We start from the raw sequence: 21,805 nt of genomic DNA on the forward strand, positions 1-21,805 counted from the left end.
TGGCAGCTACAGGAGATCTGTGTTATTCCCTGGAACACCCCTGGGGTTTATATAGAGTGGAGAGCCAATCAGTAGCCATGAGGCTGCTGCCTGTTAGACCCTTTGAGGTGGAATTTTGAGGTCTGTGTCAACAGCGGGTCATGGGGAGTGGAGTACAAGGTAGCTACACCTGCTGCTGGGTGACAGCACAGAGATGGCAGTTGCCAGGCAGCCCTGCACACCCAGAGTTCTAGACCCATGGGGCCTTGAATTACTGCCCCCACCCGGGTTTGTCTGGATGGGCTGCAGGGAAGGCCACCACAAGGTCAGAGGCATGAAATTGAGGACTCAGACTTCCAGGATTGCTTTTCTGGGACATAGCCCTCCCAGTCTGACATACCAGAAGGAGCTGCATCTGATTTTTGGGTCCAGTATCTCGTAGACCTACTACTCATTGTGTCCTTGATGGTGGTTGAACCCATGAGTGAAAAGGTTGTCAATATAGGGGTTTAGCAAGGATACATGAAACACTGGGTGTACTTTGAGAGATCTGGGTAACTGAAGCTTCATGATCACTGGGCTCATTACCTGGCTAATAGAATATGGACCACGATATTGTGGTCCAGTTTATGACATGAGTGCAAGAGTTTGGGGCTGAAAGCCACACTTTTTGCCTGACGAATGCCATGCTTTCTTGGCACCGGCAGTCATTGTTCCACTTGTAGCCTTCCTTGGCCTTGTCCATGTCCAGATTGGCCTTGAGTACTTCCTGGACCTCATGGATCTGCCACATCCAATCAGCGGCCGCAGGGTTGATGGAGTTGACAAGTATAGCCAGAGGGAGACAGGAGTGGATGACACAATTTGCATAGAACAGACTGCCTGCTGGAGACATAGCATTATTGTAAGCAAACTCTGCTTGGGCATAGGAGGCTTGACCAGCTGTCCAAGTGGAAATTCGTGAAGCAGCGTATAAGTATTGTTTTAACACTTGATATGCTTATTTGGACTCACCATCAGTTTGTGGGTGATCGTTTGCAAATCCACACCTATCATAGGGTTTCATGCCAAAACCTTAACACAAACTGCAGATCCTGAACAGTTCTGACTCATCCTGGGAGTCCATGGAGATAACATGAGTCAGCAGGAGCAGGGCCATATCTTCTGCAGAAGGCAGGTGCACAATGAGGACAAAGTGGGTTATTTTTGTCAACTGGTCGACCATAGTGAAGACTACAATGTGCCAGTGAGACAGGGGGCGCTTGACTACGAAGTCAAAAGTAATAGCCACTAAGGGTCTAGATGGGGTCTTGGACGTCATTAGATTGCTGGGGGGAGGTTGAGTGCGGAGTTTTGGTGCAGGTGAATGCCTCACAGGAATCAACATACAAGTGGATCATCAGGCACATTCAGGGCCACCAGAAGGAGCAGGTGGCCAAATGAGGGTCTTGAGGCACCCCAGATGGCCAGCTAATGCTGTGTCATAACAGAGCTATAGTACCTCTAACTGGGGAGGTCCCAGAGGAATATACAGGTGGCCCTTCACACAGAGCAAGCCATCCTGGACATGGTGTTGCTCCTGGCTTGTTGTCTTGAGTTCCTTGGGAGAGGAGTCCTCTGTAGCTGAGACCATCTGACTGTGTCAACTTCGGCACCAATTTGGACGAGGAGTGCTTTGGTTTGAGGCATACTCTACTTGACGACTCCTCAATCCTCTTACCAAACTTAAGAGGCTGGAAATCTTTCCCTGGCAGGTGTCTATCTAGAAGCCTTGTACTACTTCCTTGGTAAAGGTAAGGGAGAATAACGCTAGGATTTCACTAATGCTGGAGGTACCCAATTATTGAGCACTTCTGACACATGATTACATGAACTATAACAAGTTTACGGAATTTATTGGTAAAATTCCACAGGAACTCAGAACAGTTTGTCGCTTATAATAAAAGGGGCAGTTGGCAGCCAGAACTTCTCTCCAAGTGGTACTTGATGCTGGAAATATGGCATCATGATCCATGGCTACTCATGAGACACTCTTCCTGGTTACAAACATCAATCATACCAGGAGAAGTTCTATCTGTCATGGAAGACTTGCCGTTTCAGGGCCCCAACCTGTTTAGTGAAAAAATAGATGAAGCTCTCAATGCACTTGAAGATTTTCTGGGCTGCAGTGCTCTTCTTGGGAGTATATATACTTATTTTAAAGACAAAGTATGCCAAACTCTAGTCTCACTCAGGTCAGAGACTACTTCAGATGGGGTTTTATCAGAGACCATAAGTGTCTCCTAAAAAGAGGTAGCAGCTGCAGAGGGGGAGACCCTCTGACTGTCATACAGTGTCCTTGCAGTTAGCATCTTCAAGTAAGCAACTTTTTTGACAAGTTGTCAAGAACTGCAGAGTGATCATTCTTCTGGATATTATTACTCCTTCATCTTCTGCCCATGCATCATTTGGAAACCGCCTCTTCATTTATTGTCACTCATACCATCAGACAAGTGGTCATAGCATTATAATGTCTCTCATACAATAGAGTTCCACACTCTAGCTACCCATCTCCTTTCAGGTCCCTTTTCACAAGTGGTTACTCATCCAAAAGATCATAGAATCATAGAATACCAGGGTTGGAAGGGACCTCAGGAGGTCATCTAGTCCAACCCCCTTCTCAAAGCAGGACCAATCCCCAAATAAATCATCCCAGTCAGGGCTTCATCAAGCCAGACCTTAAAAACCTCTAAAGGAAGGAGATTCCACCACCTCCCTAGGTAACCCATTCCAGTGCTTCACCACCCTCCTAGTGAAAAAGTTTTTCTTAACATTCAACCTAAATCTCCCCCACTGCAACGTGAGACTGTTACTCTTGTTCTGTCATCTGGTACCGCTGAGAACAGTCTAGATCCATCCTGTCTGGAACCCCCTTTAAGGTAGTTGAAAGGAACTATCAAATCCTCCCTCACTCTTCTCTTCTGCAGACTAAACAATCCCAGTTCCCTCAGCCTCTCCTCTTAAGTCATGTGCTCCAGCCCCCTAATCATTTTTGCTGCTCTCTGCTGGACTCTTCACAATTTTTTCACATCCTTCTTGTAGTGTGGGGCCCAAAACTGGACACAGTACTCCAGATGAGGCCTCACCAATGCTGAACAGAGGGGAATGATCACATCCCTCGATCTGCTGGCAATGCTCCTTACTTATACAACCCAAAATGCCGTTAGCCTTCTTGGCAACAAGGGCACACTGTTGACTCATACCCAGCTTGTCGTCTACTGTAACCCCTAGGTCCTTTTATGCAGAACTGCTGCCTAGCCACTCAGTCCCTAGTCTTTAGCAGGGCATGGGATTCTTCTGTCCTAAGTGTGGGTTTCATTTAATTTCTTAGATTTTTTTTTTTTAAATAGGGAAAAGGGGAAGTCTCTAGTTTTATACTTATAGGAAATCAAACAAATAACACCTCTCAAAGTCGGTAGTAACCAGCACACTTCTAAAATTAGAAAGCAGAAGTCAGCCAAGTTTCAGGCTAAATACATATTTCTATACCTCTATGCATATAACCTTATCAACATGTAGTTTGAGAAATTCTTAAGGAAGTGCAAGATTCTCACATCACATGACCACCCTTTCATTCTCCTTATTGTCCCCAGGACGTCTGTTTTGTAAGTTAGGCTTGTTTTTTGCAAGTAGAAAATTATGATTCGTAGACCCTAAAGAACTTGAAACTGAAAAAATCCCAAACAATTTAGGAGACAGACAATTATGCTGGAAGGCTAATCAGACATTGGGAAGGTTCACAGAAGCACATGCTCCTTTTTAACCACTTTTGAAAAATTTACACTTTCCAAGAAGCCCAGAGGTTCACTGAGGTTGTTTTAAGTTTATACAGTGTTAAAGTCTATTGCACAGAATGCAATTTTCAAAAATGTTAAAGCAAAATCTATTTAAATAAAGCACAACTCACTGTAGGCTGCCTATTCTATGACAAGCTTTAACTTTCAAATTCAGACATTTTTGTTTCAGTTCTGTTCAAAAAGAGTACAAGTGAATTTTTTAAATGAAAAAGTTACTGCTGCTTTTTGCACTCTATCATTCTGTTTAAAAAATGGCTCAAAGGATTGAAAACTTTCACAAAAAAAAACCAAAACACCCAACATCTGTATAAAGATCAACTATGAAACATCAGTCCCATGAGTGAATATTTCAACAAATTATAAATGTGCAAGAGCAGGGTGTTACAAAGGAAAGTGTTTGTAAACATAATCACACAGTATTATTAATAGAAATAAAAAACTGAAGACAAAAACAGATGCAAAACAAAGTTTATGTAAAAAAATAATGCATTTCATGCTGCAAGTCATTCAACTTTACAATTGCATTCACGGTCATACAGATTTTAAATCTAGAAAGAGTTTTAAAGGAGATAAACATCTTTCACTTCATAAGTATGGAAACTGTACGTATGAACTAGTTTCAATAGTAAAGTAAATTTTCTATGGTGTTTTAGTGTGCGAAATATAAGTAAATACACAAACATTAAGAGAATTATTTGATTTCCACATTATTCTAAAAATAAGAATATACAGTGTGGTGACCATTTGGTGACTTCCAATAGATGGTTAAGTAGAATTAACATTATTTATCTGGCTCATTAATACTTTTTATTTGATATGCAACACGTGTATGCACAAAAAATGCACTGTGAGTGAAGTTGGGGCGGATTAGCTTCTGGCATCTGAATTTATGTGCTGGAACTATAAACAAAACCCACAGTTTCCAATGTATTATCCCTATTAAAAATAGCTCCATATTTGTCTAATAAGACTAGTGGTTGTGCACTACACAACATGCAAGAGATTCTGGCTTCTACTTCCCATCCAGTCTCTTGCTCCCTGGGCCACAGGGGCTGGGAGTACAACAGAAGCACTGCTCACAATAGAGGGTGTGTTTCTGTATTGCTCAGCGACTTCTTGGATCCAGTTGGAGCTGACAAACATAAGAGCCAGTCATCCTCAGACAGAAAGATGGCCATTATATGGGGCCTCATGGAAGGTGCGGATGACTAGACATTGGCGGGATCTTTCAAGCTCAGATTACTAAGGAACTCCCAGAAAAAGCCACCATATAATTACTTCATTCCAATTAGAACTATTATCTAAATTCTGCTTAAGTATTACCTAAAACAGCATTCATGCCATTAAGATATAAAAGACAGTTACTTACCTCTCGTAACTGTTGTTGTTCAAGATATGTTGTTCACGTCCATTACAATTAGGTGTGTGCACATCGCATGCATGGACTTTGGAAACTTTTTTTCTTAGCAGCTCCCGTCAGTATGGCAGGGGAGCCCCCTAAAGTGGCACCCCTATGGAGATGTATATATTACCCTGCCATCCTGACTCCCCTTCAGTTCCTTCTTGCCATTGATTCACCACCAGGTGTACTCTGATGGAGGAAAGGGATAGACTCTGTTGCTTAAGGTGTAGGAGATAGTCTAAAATAACTGGGATAGGAGCCTGGAGTGATTGAAGGTGCTTGGCTTCACACCAACAGGAAAACCTTTTCCATGTTGCCAAGTAGGTAGACCCAGTGGAAGGTTTTCTACTGCCCAGGAGGATTTGTCTCACCGACTGAAAGCACTGGCTCTCTATGGGATTTAGCCATGAGATGTAGAGATTGCAGGTTCGGGTGAAGGAGGCACCAGTGGTCCTGGGTGATCAGATCTGGGTGGAGGGGCAGGGCTATCAGGGCGTCCTATGGACCACTCTAGGAGGGTTCTGTACCAATGCTGCTGGGGCCAAGATGGGGCGATCATGATTACCGTTGCCCTTTCCCTGCGAATTTTGAGGAGGACCCAGTGGACGAGCGGGTTACAAGGAAAGGCATACTTCAGACCAGGGGTAGGCAACCTATGGCATGCGTGCTGCAGGCGGCACGCAAGCTGATTTTCAGTGGCACGCACACTGCCCAGGTCCTGGCCACCAGTTCAGAGCGCTCTGCATTTTAATTTAATTTTAAATGAAGCTTCTTAAACATTTTTAAAAACCTTATTTACTTTACATACAACAATAGTCTAGTTATATATTATAGACTTATAGAAAGAGACCTAAAAATGTTAAAATGTATTACTGGCACGTGAAACCTTACATTAGAGTGAATAAATGAAGACTTGGCACACCACTTCTGAAAGGTTGCCGACCCCTGCTTCAGACTTTCATCCCATGGTATTAAGGACGCATCAGCAATTGAGCCTGGACTGTGGTTTTGGAATAAGCAGAGCTGAGGGCACTGTCTGTTGCTCTTGGTGGCAAAGAGGTCTACTTGGGGATAACCCCACTTTTGGAAGGCTGACTTTATGATGTCCGATCTGATTGACCACTCGTGCATGTGGTCTGACCTGCTGAGGCGATCTGCCAGCTCGTTCCGTACCCCTGGAAGGTAGGATGCTTCGAGCTGAATGGATTGGGCGATACAGAAGTCCCAGAGAAGAAAAGCCTCATGGCGGAGAGGTGAGGAGCAGGTTCCACCTTGCTTGTTTATAGAACATGGCGGTGGTGTTATGTCAGGACGGTCATGCTGTGACTTTGCAAAGTGGCATGAAAGGTTTGGAAGTCAGACAAACTGCCCTGAGCTCCTTCAGGTTGATATGAGGTATCTCATCCCTCGACCACAAGCCTTGGGTCCTCAGATCCCCTTAGTGTGCACCCTAGCCCAGATCTGACACATCTGTTACTAACATCAGAGAAGGTTGAGGCTTGGTGAAGGGAACCCCTGCACAGACCAGCCATCAATACAAGGATTCTAGAACCTGTCCCGGGATTGTCACCACAAGGTCCAGGGGGTCTCAGTACAGACAGTAAGTGCGAGGCACGCCTGCATGGGCCTGAGTCTCAATTGGGCATGCTTGACCACATAGGTGCATGCTGCCATATGCCCTGTTAGCTGCAGGCAACACCTGACTGTCACGGTGGGATACTGAAGCACTGATTTGACAGTTTGCTCTATCGCTTGGAACCTGGGCTCTGGAAGTCTCACATTCGCCCATATCGAGTCCAGGACTGCCCCTATAAACTCTATCCTTTGGGTAGGTATGAGTGATGATTTGGGTACAATGAGGAGCCCCAGTCTATGAAACATGTCCACGACCATTGTCATGTGGTACTGGACCTCGTCCTTGGAACATGCATTTCGTGAACACGCGGGGGGCTGTTGACAGGCTGAACGGGAGAACTGTGAACTGGTAGTGATATTGGTTTACGATAAACCGGAGGAAGAGTCAGTGCACTGGGTGAATGGCAATATGGAAGTATGCATCTGTCATGTCGAGGGCAGCGTCACACTCCCCTGGATCCAATGATGGAATGTGCTTTAGGGGATCATGTGGAACTGGAGTTTGACCATAAATGTGCTGAGTCCGCAAAGGTCTAAAATGTGTCAAAGACCCCCCTTTGCCTTAGGGATTAGAAAGTAACAGGAGTAAAACCCCTTTCCCCTTAGCTCCTGTGGAATCTCCTCCACCGCACCTATCTTGACGACTGAACGAACCTCCTGCATAAGGAGCTGCTTGTGAGAGGGGTCCTTGAAGAGGGATGGGGAAGGTGGGTGGGAGGGAGGGAAGGAGGAGAATTGGAGGGATTAACTCTACAGTGTGCAGCACCCAGCGGTCCGACGTTATAGGGGACCAAGCATGATAGAAGTGGGATAACTGGTTTAAAAACTGTGGGGATGGATCCAGGAACTGGATTGGTACACTGTCCCGGGAATGCCTTCAACTGCTGGCTTGTTTCCGGGCTGGGGTTTATTCTGGCCTTGGTTAGGCACATTATTCTGCTGTCTATGCCTGTTATTTCTGCCCCGCCTGCGATACAGCTCCTACCTGGGGCAGGGTTGATACTGCCTTTGCTGTGGAGGCTGAGGCCTGAAGGGCTTTCTCTGGGTTGCCGGCATATGCGTCCCTACTGATTTCAGGGTGGTCCTAGAATCCTTAAGGCTGTGCAGCCTGGAGTTTGTTTGCTCCAAGGAAAGCCCCGAGCCCTCAAAGGGAAGGTCTTTGAGGGTATTCTGGACCTCTGGAGGGAGACCCGATGTCTGGAGCCACACTGAGTGTCGCATGACTACCCCTGAGGCAATGGTTCTGGCTGCAGAGTCAGCTGAATTGAGGGAGGTTTGTAGCGAAGTCTTAGCCACTGCCTTTCCTTCCTTGATTAATGCCATAAACTCAGAGTGAGAGTCCTGGGGCAGGCGATTCTTAAACTTGAACACGGCCATCCAAGAGTTGAAGTTATGTCTATTAAGGATCGCCTGTTGGTTGGCTATGCATAGCTGGAGGTCCCCAGAGGAGCAGACCTTCCTACCTAAGAGGTTCAAATAATTGGCCTCCTTGGCCTTTGGGGCTAAGGCTTGTCGGCCCTGTCGTTCCTTCTCACTGACTGCTGAAACGACTAGGGAACAGGGAGTTAGATGGCAGAACAGGAACTCATAGCCCCTGGAAGCAGCAAAGTATTTCCTTTCTACCCCCCTGGCTGTCGGTGTGATGGAGGCCTGGATCTGCCGTATAGTGCTGTAATTTGTTTGTATGGTCTTTATGAGAGGGAGCGCGACTCTGGAGGGAACTTCGGGCATCAGGATGTCCATCACTGGATCTTCCTGCTTGACCGTTTCTTCCGCCTGGAGGCCCATATTGAGGGCGATCCTGTGGAGTAGCTCCTGGTGAGCCCTGTCGATCGGTGGCAGTCCTGAGACCGATGTGCCCGTCACCGCCTCGTCTGGAGAAGAGGAGGAAGTGAGGTGCTGCCAGTTGCCTTCATCTAGACCCTCCTGTGTGTCCCCATATGCCTGGGACATTTCAGGGCCCGGTGGGGCTGACACGTCTTGAGTTGTCGCAGTACTTGGCACCGCCTCGGGCATTGGGCATGGAAGCGCTGGTTGCTCTTGGGGTCCAGGGGCAGTGTGGAGAAAGTGGTCGCCCTTGTCCTTGATGCGTGCCTGTGTGGCAACCTGGAATGGCGTTGCATAGATTGCCCAGACCTAGAGACTCTGGAGGTGATGCCCTGCTGCTGGTGGTAGGCCCATGGGGTCCAGAAAGGCCACTGACCCAGAGGAAGTCACTGTGGCTGCTGTGCTGATTGGGATTCTCTGCTGGCTACAGTTCGATGTCTGCTACAGTTAGACCGACTGGAGTCGGCCTTGGAGCCAACTTAGAGGACCAGGGTGGTACCGAATGCTGAGCAGCTGGGGAGCAGTGCCTGGCTGACCAGGACCGCCAATGGTACCAGGAGTCTCAGGACTGGGACTGGTGCCTTTCACTTGGTGCCGGTGAGATTGTCGGTGTTGTACTCTGGCGCCGGGCGACCGATGGCGTTGTGAACTGGCGTGCGGTTGCCGTGGGCACTGCTAGTGGATTCGCCTCTGGTGCCATAACTTCACACTCGGTCACAGGTGCTGGGGAATAGCAGGATGCCACGCTTGAACAGGAGCGGTGCCAAGAGCAGTGCCGAGAGGGTGACCTTGAGCGGAGCACCACTGCCGGTTTTCCTCTTGACAGCACCTTCTTGGGTGATGCCAGAAGGCTTCTCCCTGCACAGGAGGGGGTTTGGCGCCAACAACTCAATGAGGTCTTTCGCTGCCTCGAAAGAATCGGGTGTGGAGGGGTGTTTGATGACCTCCAGACATTCATCGGCACTGAATCTGCTGGGTACTGGACTCAATGGGGCCTGTGGCACCAGAGTCGACGGTGCCAGTTCCTGGTTTGGGCCTGCAATCTGTCTTTGCATGCAAGGAGCTTCTTTGAGCAGCTTAGTAGCTCTTTGGGGAGAGCACCTTCTTTCTCCTTTCTTGTGATGCTTAGTTGACCGGCGCCGAGGTTTGTCGGCTCATCTCGGTGCTGGCAATTTACGGTGCCTGGGCAGTGCCAGGTCATGCATGGATGCCGGGGCACTTTTCAACGAGGAAGCTGGGGTCAGTGCCGGTCAGTCAGGGGCTGGTGGTTGTAAAGTGGCCTCCATGAGCAACTGCTTAAGGTGAAAGTCTCTTTCTTTCTTAGTGCGCGGCTTGAAGGCCTTGCAGATTTTGCAGCACTCTGCCTGATGAGACACTCCCAGACACTGGAGACAGGAGTCGTGGGGGTCGCTGTTAGGCATAAACTTGTGGCACGTGTCGCAAGCTTTGAAACAATGGGCTTGCGGCATTTCCCGCAGTCCAAGGCTGGTGCTGGAACTAGCTTCCAGACACCTGAATACAATGGTATTTAACTAATTGCTAACTACCTAAGGACAACTCTAACTAGAAGATTGAAAGGCTAAGGGATCACTTGCAAGCGAGCGAGCGAGCACATTCCAACCCCTCCATGGACGGTAAGACAGAACTGAAGGGAGGGTAATATATATACTGCCATAAGGGCACCATTCTAGGGGGCTCCCCTACCGTCCTGACGGGAGCTGCTAAGGGAAAAAGGTCTCTGATGTCCGTGCATGCGGCATGCGCACACTTAATTGGAATGGACATGAACAATCACTCGAAGAAAAATATTTTATTACTATTAGAACCAATAGATTTTTTCTTATTTTGTTTCATTTTTCAAAAGGAAATAAATTTATATCCTGAAAACAATGGAACAGGTTTCCTATAAACAAAAATACAGGGGCCTAATACTCTTGTAAATCAGCATAGCTCTATTGGTGTCAATGGAACCATTCATCTGAGGATCTGTCCAAGATTTTTAAGCTTTGTTATTAAGCACATATGCAAATCTATTGGGGGAGACGGGGTTCTGAGGTGAACCGGTAATGTGTGTAATACTTCCTCACCATTAATAGTTCTCATAGGAAACATGTCCTATATGCATTCTAGTGAACAATTAAGACCCCCACTCACAGCTCTCTACCATATCATGAAATCATTTTTAGTAATTAAATATAATAGAGGCAACATTCCATTATATATTTCTGCTTCCAGAAAGCTCAGTAAAGTTGCAAAAAGGTATCATTAAAAGTGATAAAAACTATTTTTAAAAAAAATCTTGTATTATATCTTCATAAAAAATTCAGCTGGAGTATTTTGGCAAGATGGCTGAACACAGCATCTGTTAGGAGGTTGTATCACAACAAGATATCAGTAACTACAGACGGGAAACTAGTTCCTCTTAAACTAGTGATTAATTGCTTTGAAAATCTTGTTTATAATGTGCAGTTTACATTTAAAATATGAAACATGATTGTCAAAACAATATTTTAACACGTAGGAGATGAACAAGTCTAAAGGCACATACAGATTGTCAATGGTTATGTCACATTTCTTTGAAGACAGAATAACTTCTGTCCTTGTAAACAACTTTGTTCTCACACTTTTAAAGTGAGGTTAGTGCTGACTCAATTATTGCTACATTCACAGTTTAGCAGAATCATAGATAATGTATGAGGTACATTCTACCAATAGATCTATCTTAATTTCTGTTTTACCCATTTGAGTATGACAGACAACTGAATTATGCAGAATAAAAAAACCGACTAGAAGAGCCAGTAACTCCCATATTCACTAGAACTCGAATGAAAATTAGCAGTGATTAAAAGATCAAAAATATCTTCTTTGCAGGAAAGTGTTTGTATTCTTCATAATATGAACAGTTTCTTCATTTTATCTACACTGGTAAACATTTACCTAGGCACGCTAGGAATAGGTGATTCAAGCAATATTATATTTTTTGTATGAACATCCTTCATACATTTTATATATTCCGTCTGTTTGAATTCAATAATTTTGTGAGTTTGTAGTAAGAATCAACTTCCCTTTGATCCTCTATCATAAATATCTCTTATGCTTTTTGTTAGCTGCTTTATGAACACTTTGTATATTCTTCCACAGTATGTATGCATTGTCTTCTGCAGTTCCAGTTCTAGGGGCTGTAACAGGAAATTAACCAGGTCATCACCAAAGGAATACTAGAGGGGAAAAAAATGAGAAGTGACATTAAGGTCATGTGTAAGCACAATATTCCTTTTTTTTCAAAGAAGCAAGAGTGTTATGAAAATGCCTTTCATCATTATTGTGAAACACAAAAGTAACTCCATAAATATGGTTCCTTGATGCTCTAAAGCTAGTAAAAACTTTGCTCAGCTTGTTTTGAATACAATATGAAAAAGTCATCATTCAAATATTGCTTAGACAAAATCAACATACTAAGCCATACAAGCAAATTCAAAATAAGCTTTAAAGATCTAACATAATTCATGGGTTGTTCACACGATCACATGCCTACTGCATCTCAGCTTTAGCTTAAAAAATGTACAATTATCCCAGTCTAAATGCACTTCTTTAAAAAATTTAAATTCTTATTGAGTTACAGTGAATCAACAGCACAATGGATAATCTACAGTACCAATAAAGACAGAACAATTTCATTAAATTGAATGAATGTAAGCATATATTGTGTTTAACATGAACATAAAGTACAAATACAATCATTAATTCAGTGTTATAATATTTTTTCTTAAGAGATATGAAAAATTATTTGCAAACCCAACATTTCATAGTGTAATAATTGTGCTAATCTTAAAACCATCAGATCAGCATTGTTTTATATACTTTTTGTGGAATATTCATAAACCAAATGGTGTCATAACTAAAAAGGAGATACTTTTTTTCTTTTTGACAATGCTAAAAGGAAACAAAGTATCTTATTTTATGGGAACAAATTTTCTTTCTGTGCAGTGTATTTTCAGACCCCCAAAAGTACTTTTCTTCATTTTTATATCCATATGACAACCTCCAATAAAGCACCATTAAAATATATTACTGATTTTCGAAGGTCATATACAAGATAGTGTGTTACATTAAAATGTGTATCAATGCTACTTTTTACAGCTCTTCAGTGAATATACTGATGTAGTGATAAATACTTTATTGGAAGCCTTATTTGCAGAATAAAAAAGAACCCATTGTGCTCAGAAGGGAAACTTGCATGCATTTAAAGTGATAACCACATATTAATGTGCCTAGCATACAAAACAGATCACAATATGATACACAAATACTTGTTTTCCAGTGGGCAAAGTATGCCTACAATAAAATTTTAACAATTGTACGATACTATGAACATTGTCAGGTCTTTGGGACAGGGAATGTCTCCTACTCTGTTTGTAAAATGCTTAGCACAATGGAACCCCAATCTCTGTTGGTTTGAGGGAACTATCCTAATACAAATAAATATTATATGGTTCTTTACATATTTGTGTTTAACTGTTATAAGACTCAGCATAAGGTCTTTTAATGAACAATTCTGTTTCTATTTTGTCATAAAACCAAACTTGAAGTCCAGCTGAACTGCAAATCATTTAAAAAGTGTTACTGTGTTAATTATCTAGAATTGATAAAGGTGAGGTATTATTATAATACAAGAAAAAGTACAAATGTCCTAAACATGTTAAACTTTAACAGATCATACATTTTATAAATAATTCTACACAAAGTTATGGATGATTGTAGTTTATACAGTTACTTACTTTTTTTATTGCTTCATATATAATCCTAAACGTTGGCTGTTTATCATCATGGTAAACACCTCTGTTTCCATGAAGAATAAATATTCCTTTTTCTTCAGCTTCCTTACAATTGCTTCCATAAATGCAGTGGTCAGGACGATAATTCCATTGACAGGGAAAGACAAATAGGCTCTCTGTTCAGAAAAATACACAGTACACAGTTCACAACAAAACTCTTCGGGAGAGAACAAAAATGTAATCAGTAGTTTTTCTTGGTAAGATAACATCTTGCAGAGACTGTGTTAAATATTTGTATACAATTATATTTAAAATAATTAGGTGGCATCAATACAATTTAAATCTATTTTGGATTAAATGATCTCAAAATCAACATAAAGAACCTTTTTTAAAAGGAATAAGCAAAATGCTATCTGGAATAAATCCATTGAAAATTCTGGAAAAGGGCAACATTTTCTGCATTTAGAAACTAAATACAAGATTAATATATCTTAGAGTTGTAGTGTGAAACAATATCAAAATTAAACAGAGAAAAGGACATACCTGGATTATGAAAAAACATAATATTCAACAGATCTTGATCACCCCATGTTATGTTTAGTTTATATTTTTTAAGCAATGGCATAAGAATTTCTCCCCAGTGTAGCCGAGCTGTTGTCATATCATTCTATTTTAAAAAAAATAAAAACAAACAAAGAAAACATTAGAACCAAGTCCCAAGAGAAATCAAAGAATCCCAGTAAAAGACGTTACTCACCTTTGTAACTGTTGTTCTTCGAGATGTGTTGCTCATATCCATTCCAGTTAGGTGTGTGCACGCCGCGTGCACGTTCGTCGGAAGATTTTTACCCTAGCAATCCCCGGTGGGTCGGCTGGGTGGCCCCCTGGAGTGGCGCCGGATATATACTCCTGCCGACCCGACCGCTCCTCAGTTCCTTCTTGCCGGTTACTCCGACAGTGGGGAAGGAGGACAGGTTTGGAATGGATATGAGCAACACATCTCGAAGAACAACAGTTACAAAGGTGAGTAACCATCTTTTCTTCTTTGAGTGCTTGCTCATATCCATTCCAGTTAGGTGATTCCCAAGCCTTACCTAGGCGGTGGGGTCAGAGTGAGATGTCGCAGAGTGTAATACAGTGGAGCCAAAGGCTGCATCACCTCTGGACTGTTGAACCAGGGCATAGTGAGAGGTGAAGGTATGCACTGAGGACCAGGTACGTGCGCGACATCTCGTGGATGGGCACGTGAGCCAGGAAAGCAGCAGATGAGGCTTGACCCCTGGTAGAGTGTGCAGTGAGGTGGCTCGACAGAACGTGAGCCAAGTCGTAACAGGTGCGGATGCACAATGTTACCGAGGATGAAATCCTCTGTGAGGAAACGGGAAGGCCCTTCATACACTCTGCCACCGAGACAAAGAGTTGGGGGGTTCTGCAGAAGGGCTTTGTCCGCTCGATATAAAAAGCGAGCGCTCTACGGACGTCTAGGGAGTGCAGCTGTTGCTCCCTGCGCGATGAATGTAGCTTCGGGAAGAAGACCGGAAGGAAGATCTCCTGGTTAACATGGAAAGCCGATACCACTTTGGAGAGAAAGGCCAGGTGTGGTCGCAACTGCATCTTGTCCTTGTGGAAGACAGTATATGGAGGGTCTGCCATGAGAGCCCGGAGCTCAGAAACTCGTCTTGCCGATGTGATGGCTACAAGGAAAGCGGTTTTCCAGGACAGGCAGAGAAGGGAGCAAGTTGCTAATGGCTCGAATGGGGCCAACGTAAGTCTGGTAAGAACCAGATTGAGGTCCCAGGATGGGGAGGAGCGGTGTACCTGGGGGTATAGGTGCTCCAAGCCTTGAGGAATCGAGCTACCATAGGATGTGAAAACATGGAGCGGCCATTCTCTCCTGGGTGGAAAGTAGAGATGGCTGCCAAGTGCACCCTCAAAGATGATACCGCTAGGCCCTGTTGTTTAAGGGACCCGAGGTAGTCCAGGATGGTGGGGATGGGAACCTCGGTGGGAAGAACATTGTGCTCTGCACACCAGCACGTGAAACGCTTCCACTTGGCCAGATACGTTGCTCTAGTAGAAGGTTTTCTGCTACCCAGGAGTACTTGTTGCACTGGGGTAGAGCAACACAACTCAGACTGGGTCAATCACTCAGGAGCCATGCTGTGAGATGGAGGGACTGTAGGTCTGGGTGATGCAGTTTGCTGTGGTCCTGAGTTATCAGGTCCAGGTGCAGAGGTAGTGGGATAGGGTCGGCTATTGACAGATCTAGCAACATGGTGTACCAGTGCTGCCTGGGCCACGCTGGAGTGATGATGATCAAGCGGGCTCTGTCTTTGCGTACTTTCAGCAGAACCTTGTGGACGAGCGGGAACGGTGGAAAGGCGTATAGCAGGTGAGTCGTCCACGGTATGAGGAAAGCGTCCGCTATCGAACCCTGTGAGAGGCCGTGAAAGCAACAAAACATCTGGCATTTCCTGTTCTCGCGGGACATGAAGAGGTCTACATGGGGAAATCCTCACTTCCGGAAGACCGAAAGAATAACGTCCGGGCGAAGCGACCACTCGTGAGAAAGGAAGGATCTGCTGAGGCGATCCACCAGAGTGTTCCGAACCCCCGGGAGAAAGGACGCTATGAGGTCTATAGAGTGGGCTGTACAAAAGTCCCAAAGTCGTAAGGCCTCCTGGCAAAGGGTTGAGGACCTTGTCCCGCCCTGTTTGTTTATATAGTACATGGCTGTCGTGTTGTCGGTGAATATCGACACACAACGGCCTTGCAAGTGCTGTTGGAACGCCTGGCAAGCAAGGCAGACTGCTCTCAGCTCCCGGACATTGATGTGCAAGGCCAGTTCCTGAGATGACCAAAGGCCTTGAGTGTGTAGATGCCCAAGGTGAGCACCCCAGCCGAGAGATGATGCGTCCGTCGTCAGGGACGCAGAGGGCTGGGGTGGATGGAACGGCAGCCCTGCACACACCAGGCAGGGGGTCAGCCACCATTCAAAGGAGCCTAGGACGCTCGGGGGAATGGTGACAATCATGTCCATGGCATCCCTGCCTGGTTGGTACACTGAGTTGAACCACAATTGGAGGGGACAGAGGCACAGTCTGGCGTATTTCGTCACAAACGTGCAGGCCGCCATGTGACCCAGGAGACTGAGGCAAGTGCAAACCGAAGTCAACGGAGCAGCTTGCAGACTCTGGATGATGGCCACCATTGCCTGGAACCGGGGCAGTGGTAAGCAGGCCCTGGCAAGGTTGGAGTCCAGGGTGGTACCAATGAAGTCTATCCTCTGAGTGGGAATCAGAGTGGATTTTTCTGCATTGATCATTAGGCCTAGATGTAGGAAAAGATCCTTGACAATGTCAACGTGATGGATTACTTGTGCCTCGGAGGTCCCTCGGATGAGCCAGTCGTCTAGATATGGAAAAACATGTACCCGACGACTGCGGAGGTGGGCGGCGACTACAGCCATGCATTTCGTAAAAGCAGCAAAGAATCCTGTGGCACTTTATAGACTAACAGATGTTTTGGAGCATGAGCTTTCGTGGGTGAATACCCACTTCCTCAGATGCATTTTGTAAATACTCTTGGGGCTGTAGAGAGGCCGAACGGTAGGACCGCGAACTGAAAATGTTGGCGGTTGACTACGAACCGGAGGAACCTCCTGTGAGGTGGGTAGATGGCTATGTGAAAATACGCATCTTTCATGTCGAGGGCGGTATATCAGTCTGCAGGATCCAGGGATGGGATGATGGTCCCCAGGGATACCATATGGAACTTCAACTTTATCATGTATCTGTTGAGTTCCCGCAGGTCCAGGATAGGTCTGAGACCCCCTTTTGCCTTGGGGATTAGGAAGCAGCGAGAGTAAAACCCCGTGCCCTACTCGTGTTCCGGTACCTCCTCTATGCTTCCTTTGGCGAGGAGCGTCTGCACCTCCTGGAGGAGGAGTTGCTCGTGAGAGGGGTCCCTGAAGAGGGACGAGGAAGGGGGCTGGAAGAGGGGGCGTGAAATAAATTGGAGGTGGTACCCAAATTCCAGCGTGCGTAAGACCCAGCAATCTGACGTTAGCCGGGACCACGCAGGGAGGAAAAGGGAGAGGCGGTTGGAGAAAGGAGGGAACGGATCGTTTGACAATACTGGTATGACGCCCTCGGGCGCACCTTCAAAAGGAGGGTTTCGGCCCTGTGGAAGGTTTGGAGGGACCTTGGTTCTGGCCCCCTTGGTTGCCTGACTGCCTCCGGTGACTGGTTCTACCACGCCTTCTAGCACAGATCTGTCTTTGTTTGGGCTGAGGGTAAGAGCGGTGTGGGGGGGGGCGGAACGGCCTGCGCTGAGTCACTGGCGTATGCATGCCCTGCGAGCGCATAATGACCCTGTTGTCTTTTAGGCTTTGCAGCCTAGGATCTGTCTTATCTGAGACTAGGCCTTGCCCTTCAAAGGGGAGGTCCTGGATTGTATGTTGGAGCTCCAGGGGAAGGCCTGAGACTTGCAGCCATGAGATACGCCTCATAGTCACCCCGGAGTCCGCTGCGTCCAGGGAAGCCTGGAGAGAAGTTCTAGCCACCTTTTTTCCCTCGTCCAGGATGGCAGCAAATTACTATCGGGAGTCCTGCGAGAGCAACTCCTTGAATTTGTCTGCCACCACCCAGGTATTTTAATTATAGCAGCTAAGGAGGGCTTGTTGATTAGCCATGCGGAGTTGGAGTGCCCCTGCGGAATAGACTTTACGCCCCAGTAAGTGCACGTGCCTCGCATCTTTTGATTTCGGGCTCGGGCCTGCTGGCCATGGTGTTCCCTCTCGTTGAGCGACTGGACAACTAGGGAGCAAGGAGGGGGATGGTTATATAAATATTCATAGCCCTTGGAGGGCACCATATATTTACGTTCCACTCCCCGGGCAACAGGTGGGACAGAGGCCAGAGATTGCCAGATTGTGTTGACATTGGCCTGGATCGTCCGTATAAAGGGGAGGGCCACTCTCATGGGGGCATCCGATGTTAAGATGTCCAATCCTGGGTCCTCTACCTCCGGGACCTCCTCGACGTGCAAGTTCATGTTCTGTGCAATATGCCTGAGGAGATCCTGGTGGGCCCTCAGGTCAATTGGTGGAGGGCCTACCGATGACGTGCCAGCTACCGCCTCATCAGGGGAGGAGGATGAGGAGAGATTTGGGACAAGCGAGTCAGTTGAGGGCTCCTCTTGGTGGACAGCCTCTGTCTCCCTTGGGATCTGGGAGTCCAGTGGCTGGACTGACACTTCCTCCGAAACAGGAGGAGGAGGGCGGCTAATAGTGGCTTCCGGCACCCGGTGTTCTGATGTGGCAAAGCGCGATGGGCCTGGATGTGTACCTTGGGCCTGATGATATGCCCAGGGTGTCCAGAATGCCCACTGTTGAGGTCCTTGATCCTGAGCTTGGGGCTCGTGGAATATCGCAGTGGGCACATCGGTGTCTCTGTCTTGGGCATACGCACTGTCCGCCTGAGAAGACACGGATGGGTGCCGGGACAGCCAGGGAGGAGCTGAGACACCTTGGTAAGAGTCCCTCTGTCTCGCCGTTGGTGATCTCCTCGGCGCTGGGGATCGGTACCTGGAGTCATACCAATGCCAAGAATGAGACCGGGACCTGCGACCGGCACCGTGCCCAGGAGGTTGACCTGGATCTCGAAGGTCTAAGACGTGAACAGCTGTGAGAGTCGTGGTGCTGGGAGCTGGAGCAGTGGAGGCCGAGACATTGATCTGTGCTATGAGTACGACCGGTACCGGACAGGCAAGCAGCGTCGGGAGTGTGATCATCTATGAGATCGCGAACAGCACCGGGACCTGGATCGTGATCGGTGCCAGTCAGCTGGGCCGACTGAAGGAGGTCTCATTATAGTCGGCTTGCCTCTGGAGTGTAGTACCTGCACTAGCAGTGCCGGGGGTTGAGGCAGGACAGACTCCGTCATGGCGATAAGGTCCCTGGCTGCGGAGAACGTCTCCGGTGTAGAGGGGACCGTAAGCTCAACCACAGGCCTCGGAGGGGACCTCTCAGGGACCGGAGCCGACGGTACCACAGCAGTCGGTGCCACGGCAGGTGCAGGTGCCGAGCGGTCCGACCGAGGCTGCGTCTGCGGTGCCGAGGGCACAGAGGCAGTGGAGGACTTCGACCTCTTCTGCTTCGGGGAGAGAGATCAGTGCTGAGCAGGTCCCTGCACCGGAGATGGCCGGTGCCGCGGTGTCTTAGTGGTGCCAGGATGGTCCAGTGCCGGAGGAGCGCTGTTAGTAGAGTGCGGGGAAAGGGCTAATGCCCAAACCCCGCTGAACTATATACACTAACTATCTAAGAACTATCAAACTAACTATAACTATAGATAAAACCAACTATATACAACAAGATAGCGAAGAAACAAGCTGTAGCTAGGGAAGTGGAGGACAGCTAAGCCGTGCTCCACTGTTCCAACGACCGACACAGGCAGTAAGAAGGAACTGAGGAGCGGTCGGGTTGGCAGGGGTATATATCCAGTGCCATGGTGGTGCCACTCCAGGGGGTGACCCAGCCGACCCACCGGGGGTTGCTAGGGTAAAAATCTTCTGACGAACGTGCACGTGGCACGCGCACACCTAACTGGAATGGATATGAGCAAGCACTCGAAGAAGAATTTGCTTTTCAAATCTGGAATCTCTGAAATTGCATAGGATTTTTTTTTAAACATGTTTTTCATACTTCATGAAAAATAAATTACATCCAAGTCGAATATGTCTTAAATTATGCCTTGTTTCTCTTGAAAATATTAGATTAGTCGTTTGTAACTTTTTGTTCATCTCCTCCTCTTAATTACCATATAAAATAAAGTAGTAAATTTTTTATTTGTGATCATGAATTATTTGTCATAGAAAGCGCCTTGGTATACAAACAATACTAAGAAACAAAAAGTACCCTTTGCTATGGATTAATGCAATCAAGTACGAAATCTGTTCTAATAGAAAATTCTGCAAAAGGCTATGCAAGATATTTTAAAGTGAACTTCAGACTTCCCAGTCTCTCCTCAAAACCCATCCCTCAAGCAGTTTTTCTAACATTAGTAAGAGAGAGAATATTGAACTGGGGCTGAGTTACAGGATGAAAAGATTTTTTTTTAAACTGATTTCAAAACAAAAGTCTTGATTAACTTTAAATTGGCTAGATTTCCCACAAAAAAACTGCCATGAAAGATTTATAAAACAATTGCACAAACGTGTAAAATTAAAGTTTCTCACTGAATGAAACTTATTAAATTTTAACTTATAACTAACTCTTAATTATGGCACCATGACTTGATCTAGAAAAGTAACTACACAAACTCTTCACCTGTAGATTCAAATAAATACTTCAAAGAATTATGCTGACGACGTTGGAGAGTGCGAGAAGAATGTAAAAACAGGGATCACAGAAGAAACAGTCGTGGTTCTACAGTTAAAGTTGAGATGACTTTTGGATTTAAACCAGGGACGGTTTTGACAACTTGTTATATAAAGAACAAACAGCCTTCCCAAAATTACTAAATGCTAATTACATAACAAATAATGGAAGGCTAATTACAACATAAATCAATATGGAACCAGGGGTGATGGCCCCACGTCAGATTTTATGACACTAGTGTAAATCCCAATTGTCAGAGCTCAAACTGGGTCACAATTTTGTACCTAATTGTGATACCTACAAATGACAAAATTTAAACATCTTATTTAGTGTTCCATAGTATCATTTGTGCCTACAAACTGGAAAATTACTTTGCTGTAATTCATCTTCTCTGAAGGTGTAAGTTAATCAACAATCACACTCTTAAACCTCAAATTTCCAGTGTAAGCTAGAGGAGAATTCTCCTAGCTCAAAGGTGTTTAGTTGAATAATGCTGCTCATATAGACTCTAGATGAGGTGGGCTAGGGTTAAGGCAGGGACTGCAAGCAAGTGAACAGAGAGAGGCTGGAGAGAGATGGGGAAATAAATCAGCGAGAGTGATGAGCACCCTTACATTATACAATCGAGCGACAATAGCCTTTCTACTGGTATGTTGATTTCAAGGTTAAAGTAACCTTTGATTACACGCCTAGAACTGAATCTAGATGGAGAAAGAGGTATAGTTGAATTCCTGTCAGTTAAACTTCAGCACAAGAATATGAATACTTAATCTGATACCATGCATATGAATACTCAAATATACTCAATAATTAGCTACAGCAGTAGTTTCCAAATTTTTCTGTTTCAGCCACCCATTGGGGATGGATTAGTGAATGAATGTGTTGCCTTCTGTTCCACTCATATAGTTGCCACAGTCTTTCCTTTTTTCCCCTGTTCATTTACTCTGATTCTCCCTTTCAGGTCTGTTCATTT

General features: G+C 45.7%; 1 protein-coding gene across 2 annotated transcripts in view; it reads right to left on the bottom strand.

The window, feature by feature from the left end:
- Nucleotides 1-4,267: 4,267 nt before the first annotated feature.
- Nucleotides 4,268-21,805, bottom strand: part of GXYLT1 (glucoside xylosyltransferase 1) — a 70,081-nt gene continuing 52,543 nt past the window's right edge. For both annotated transcript variants that reach the window (XM_050936283.1, XM_050936282.1), the window contains 3 exons: nt 13,998-14,121; nt 13,458-13,630; nt 4,268-11,897 (listed from right to left, as the gene is read on the bottom strand). In XM_050936283.1, coding sequence (XP_050792240.1) covers nt 11,736-11,897; nt 13,458-13,630; nt 13,998-14,121 — 459 coding nt within the window. In that variant the 3' untranslated portion in view covers nt 4,268-11,735. The remainder of the gene's footprint in view (nt 11,898-13,457; nt 13,631-13,997; nt 14,122-21,805) is intronic.

This window comes from Gopherus flavomarginatus, chromosome 1 (assembly GCF_025201925.1).
Source record: "Gopherus flavomarginatus isolate rGopFla2 chromosome 1, rGopFla2.mat.asm, whole genome shotgun sequence".
Classification (NCBI taxonomy): domain Eukaryota; kingdom Metazoa; phylum Chordata; order Testudines; family Testudinidae; genus Gopherus; species Gopherus flavomarginatus.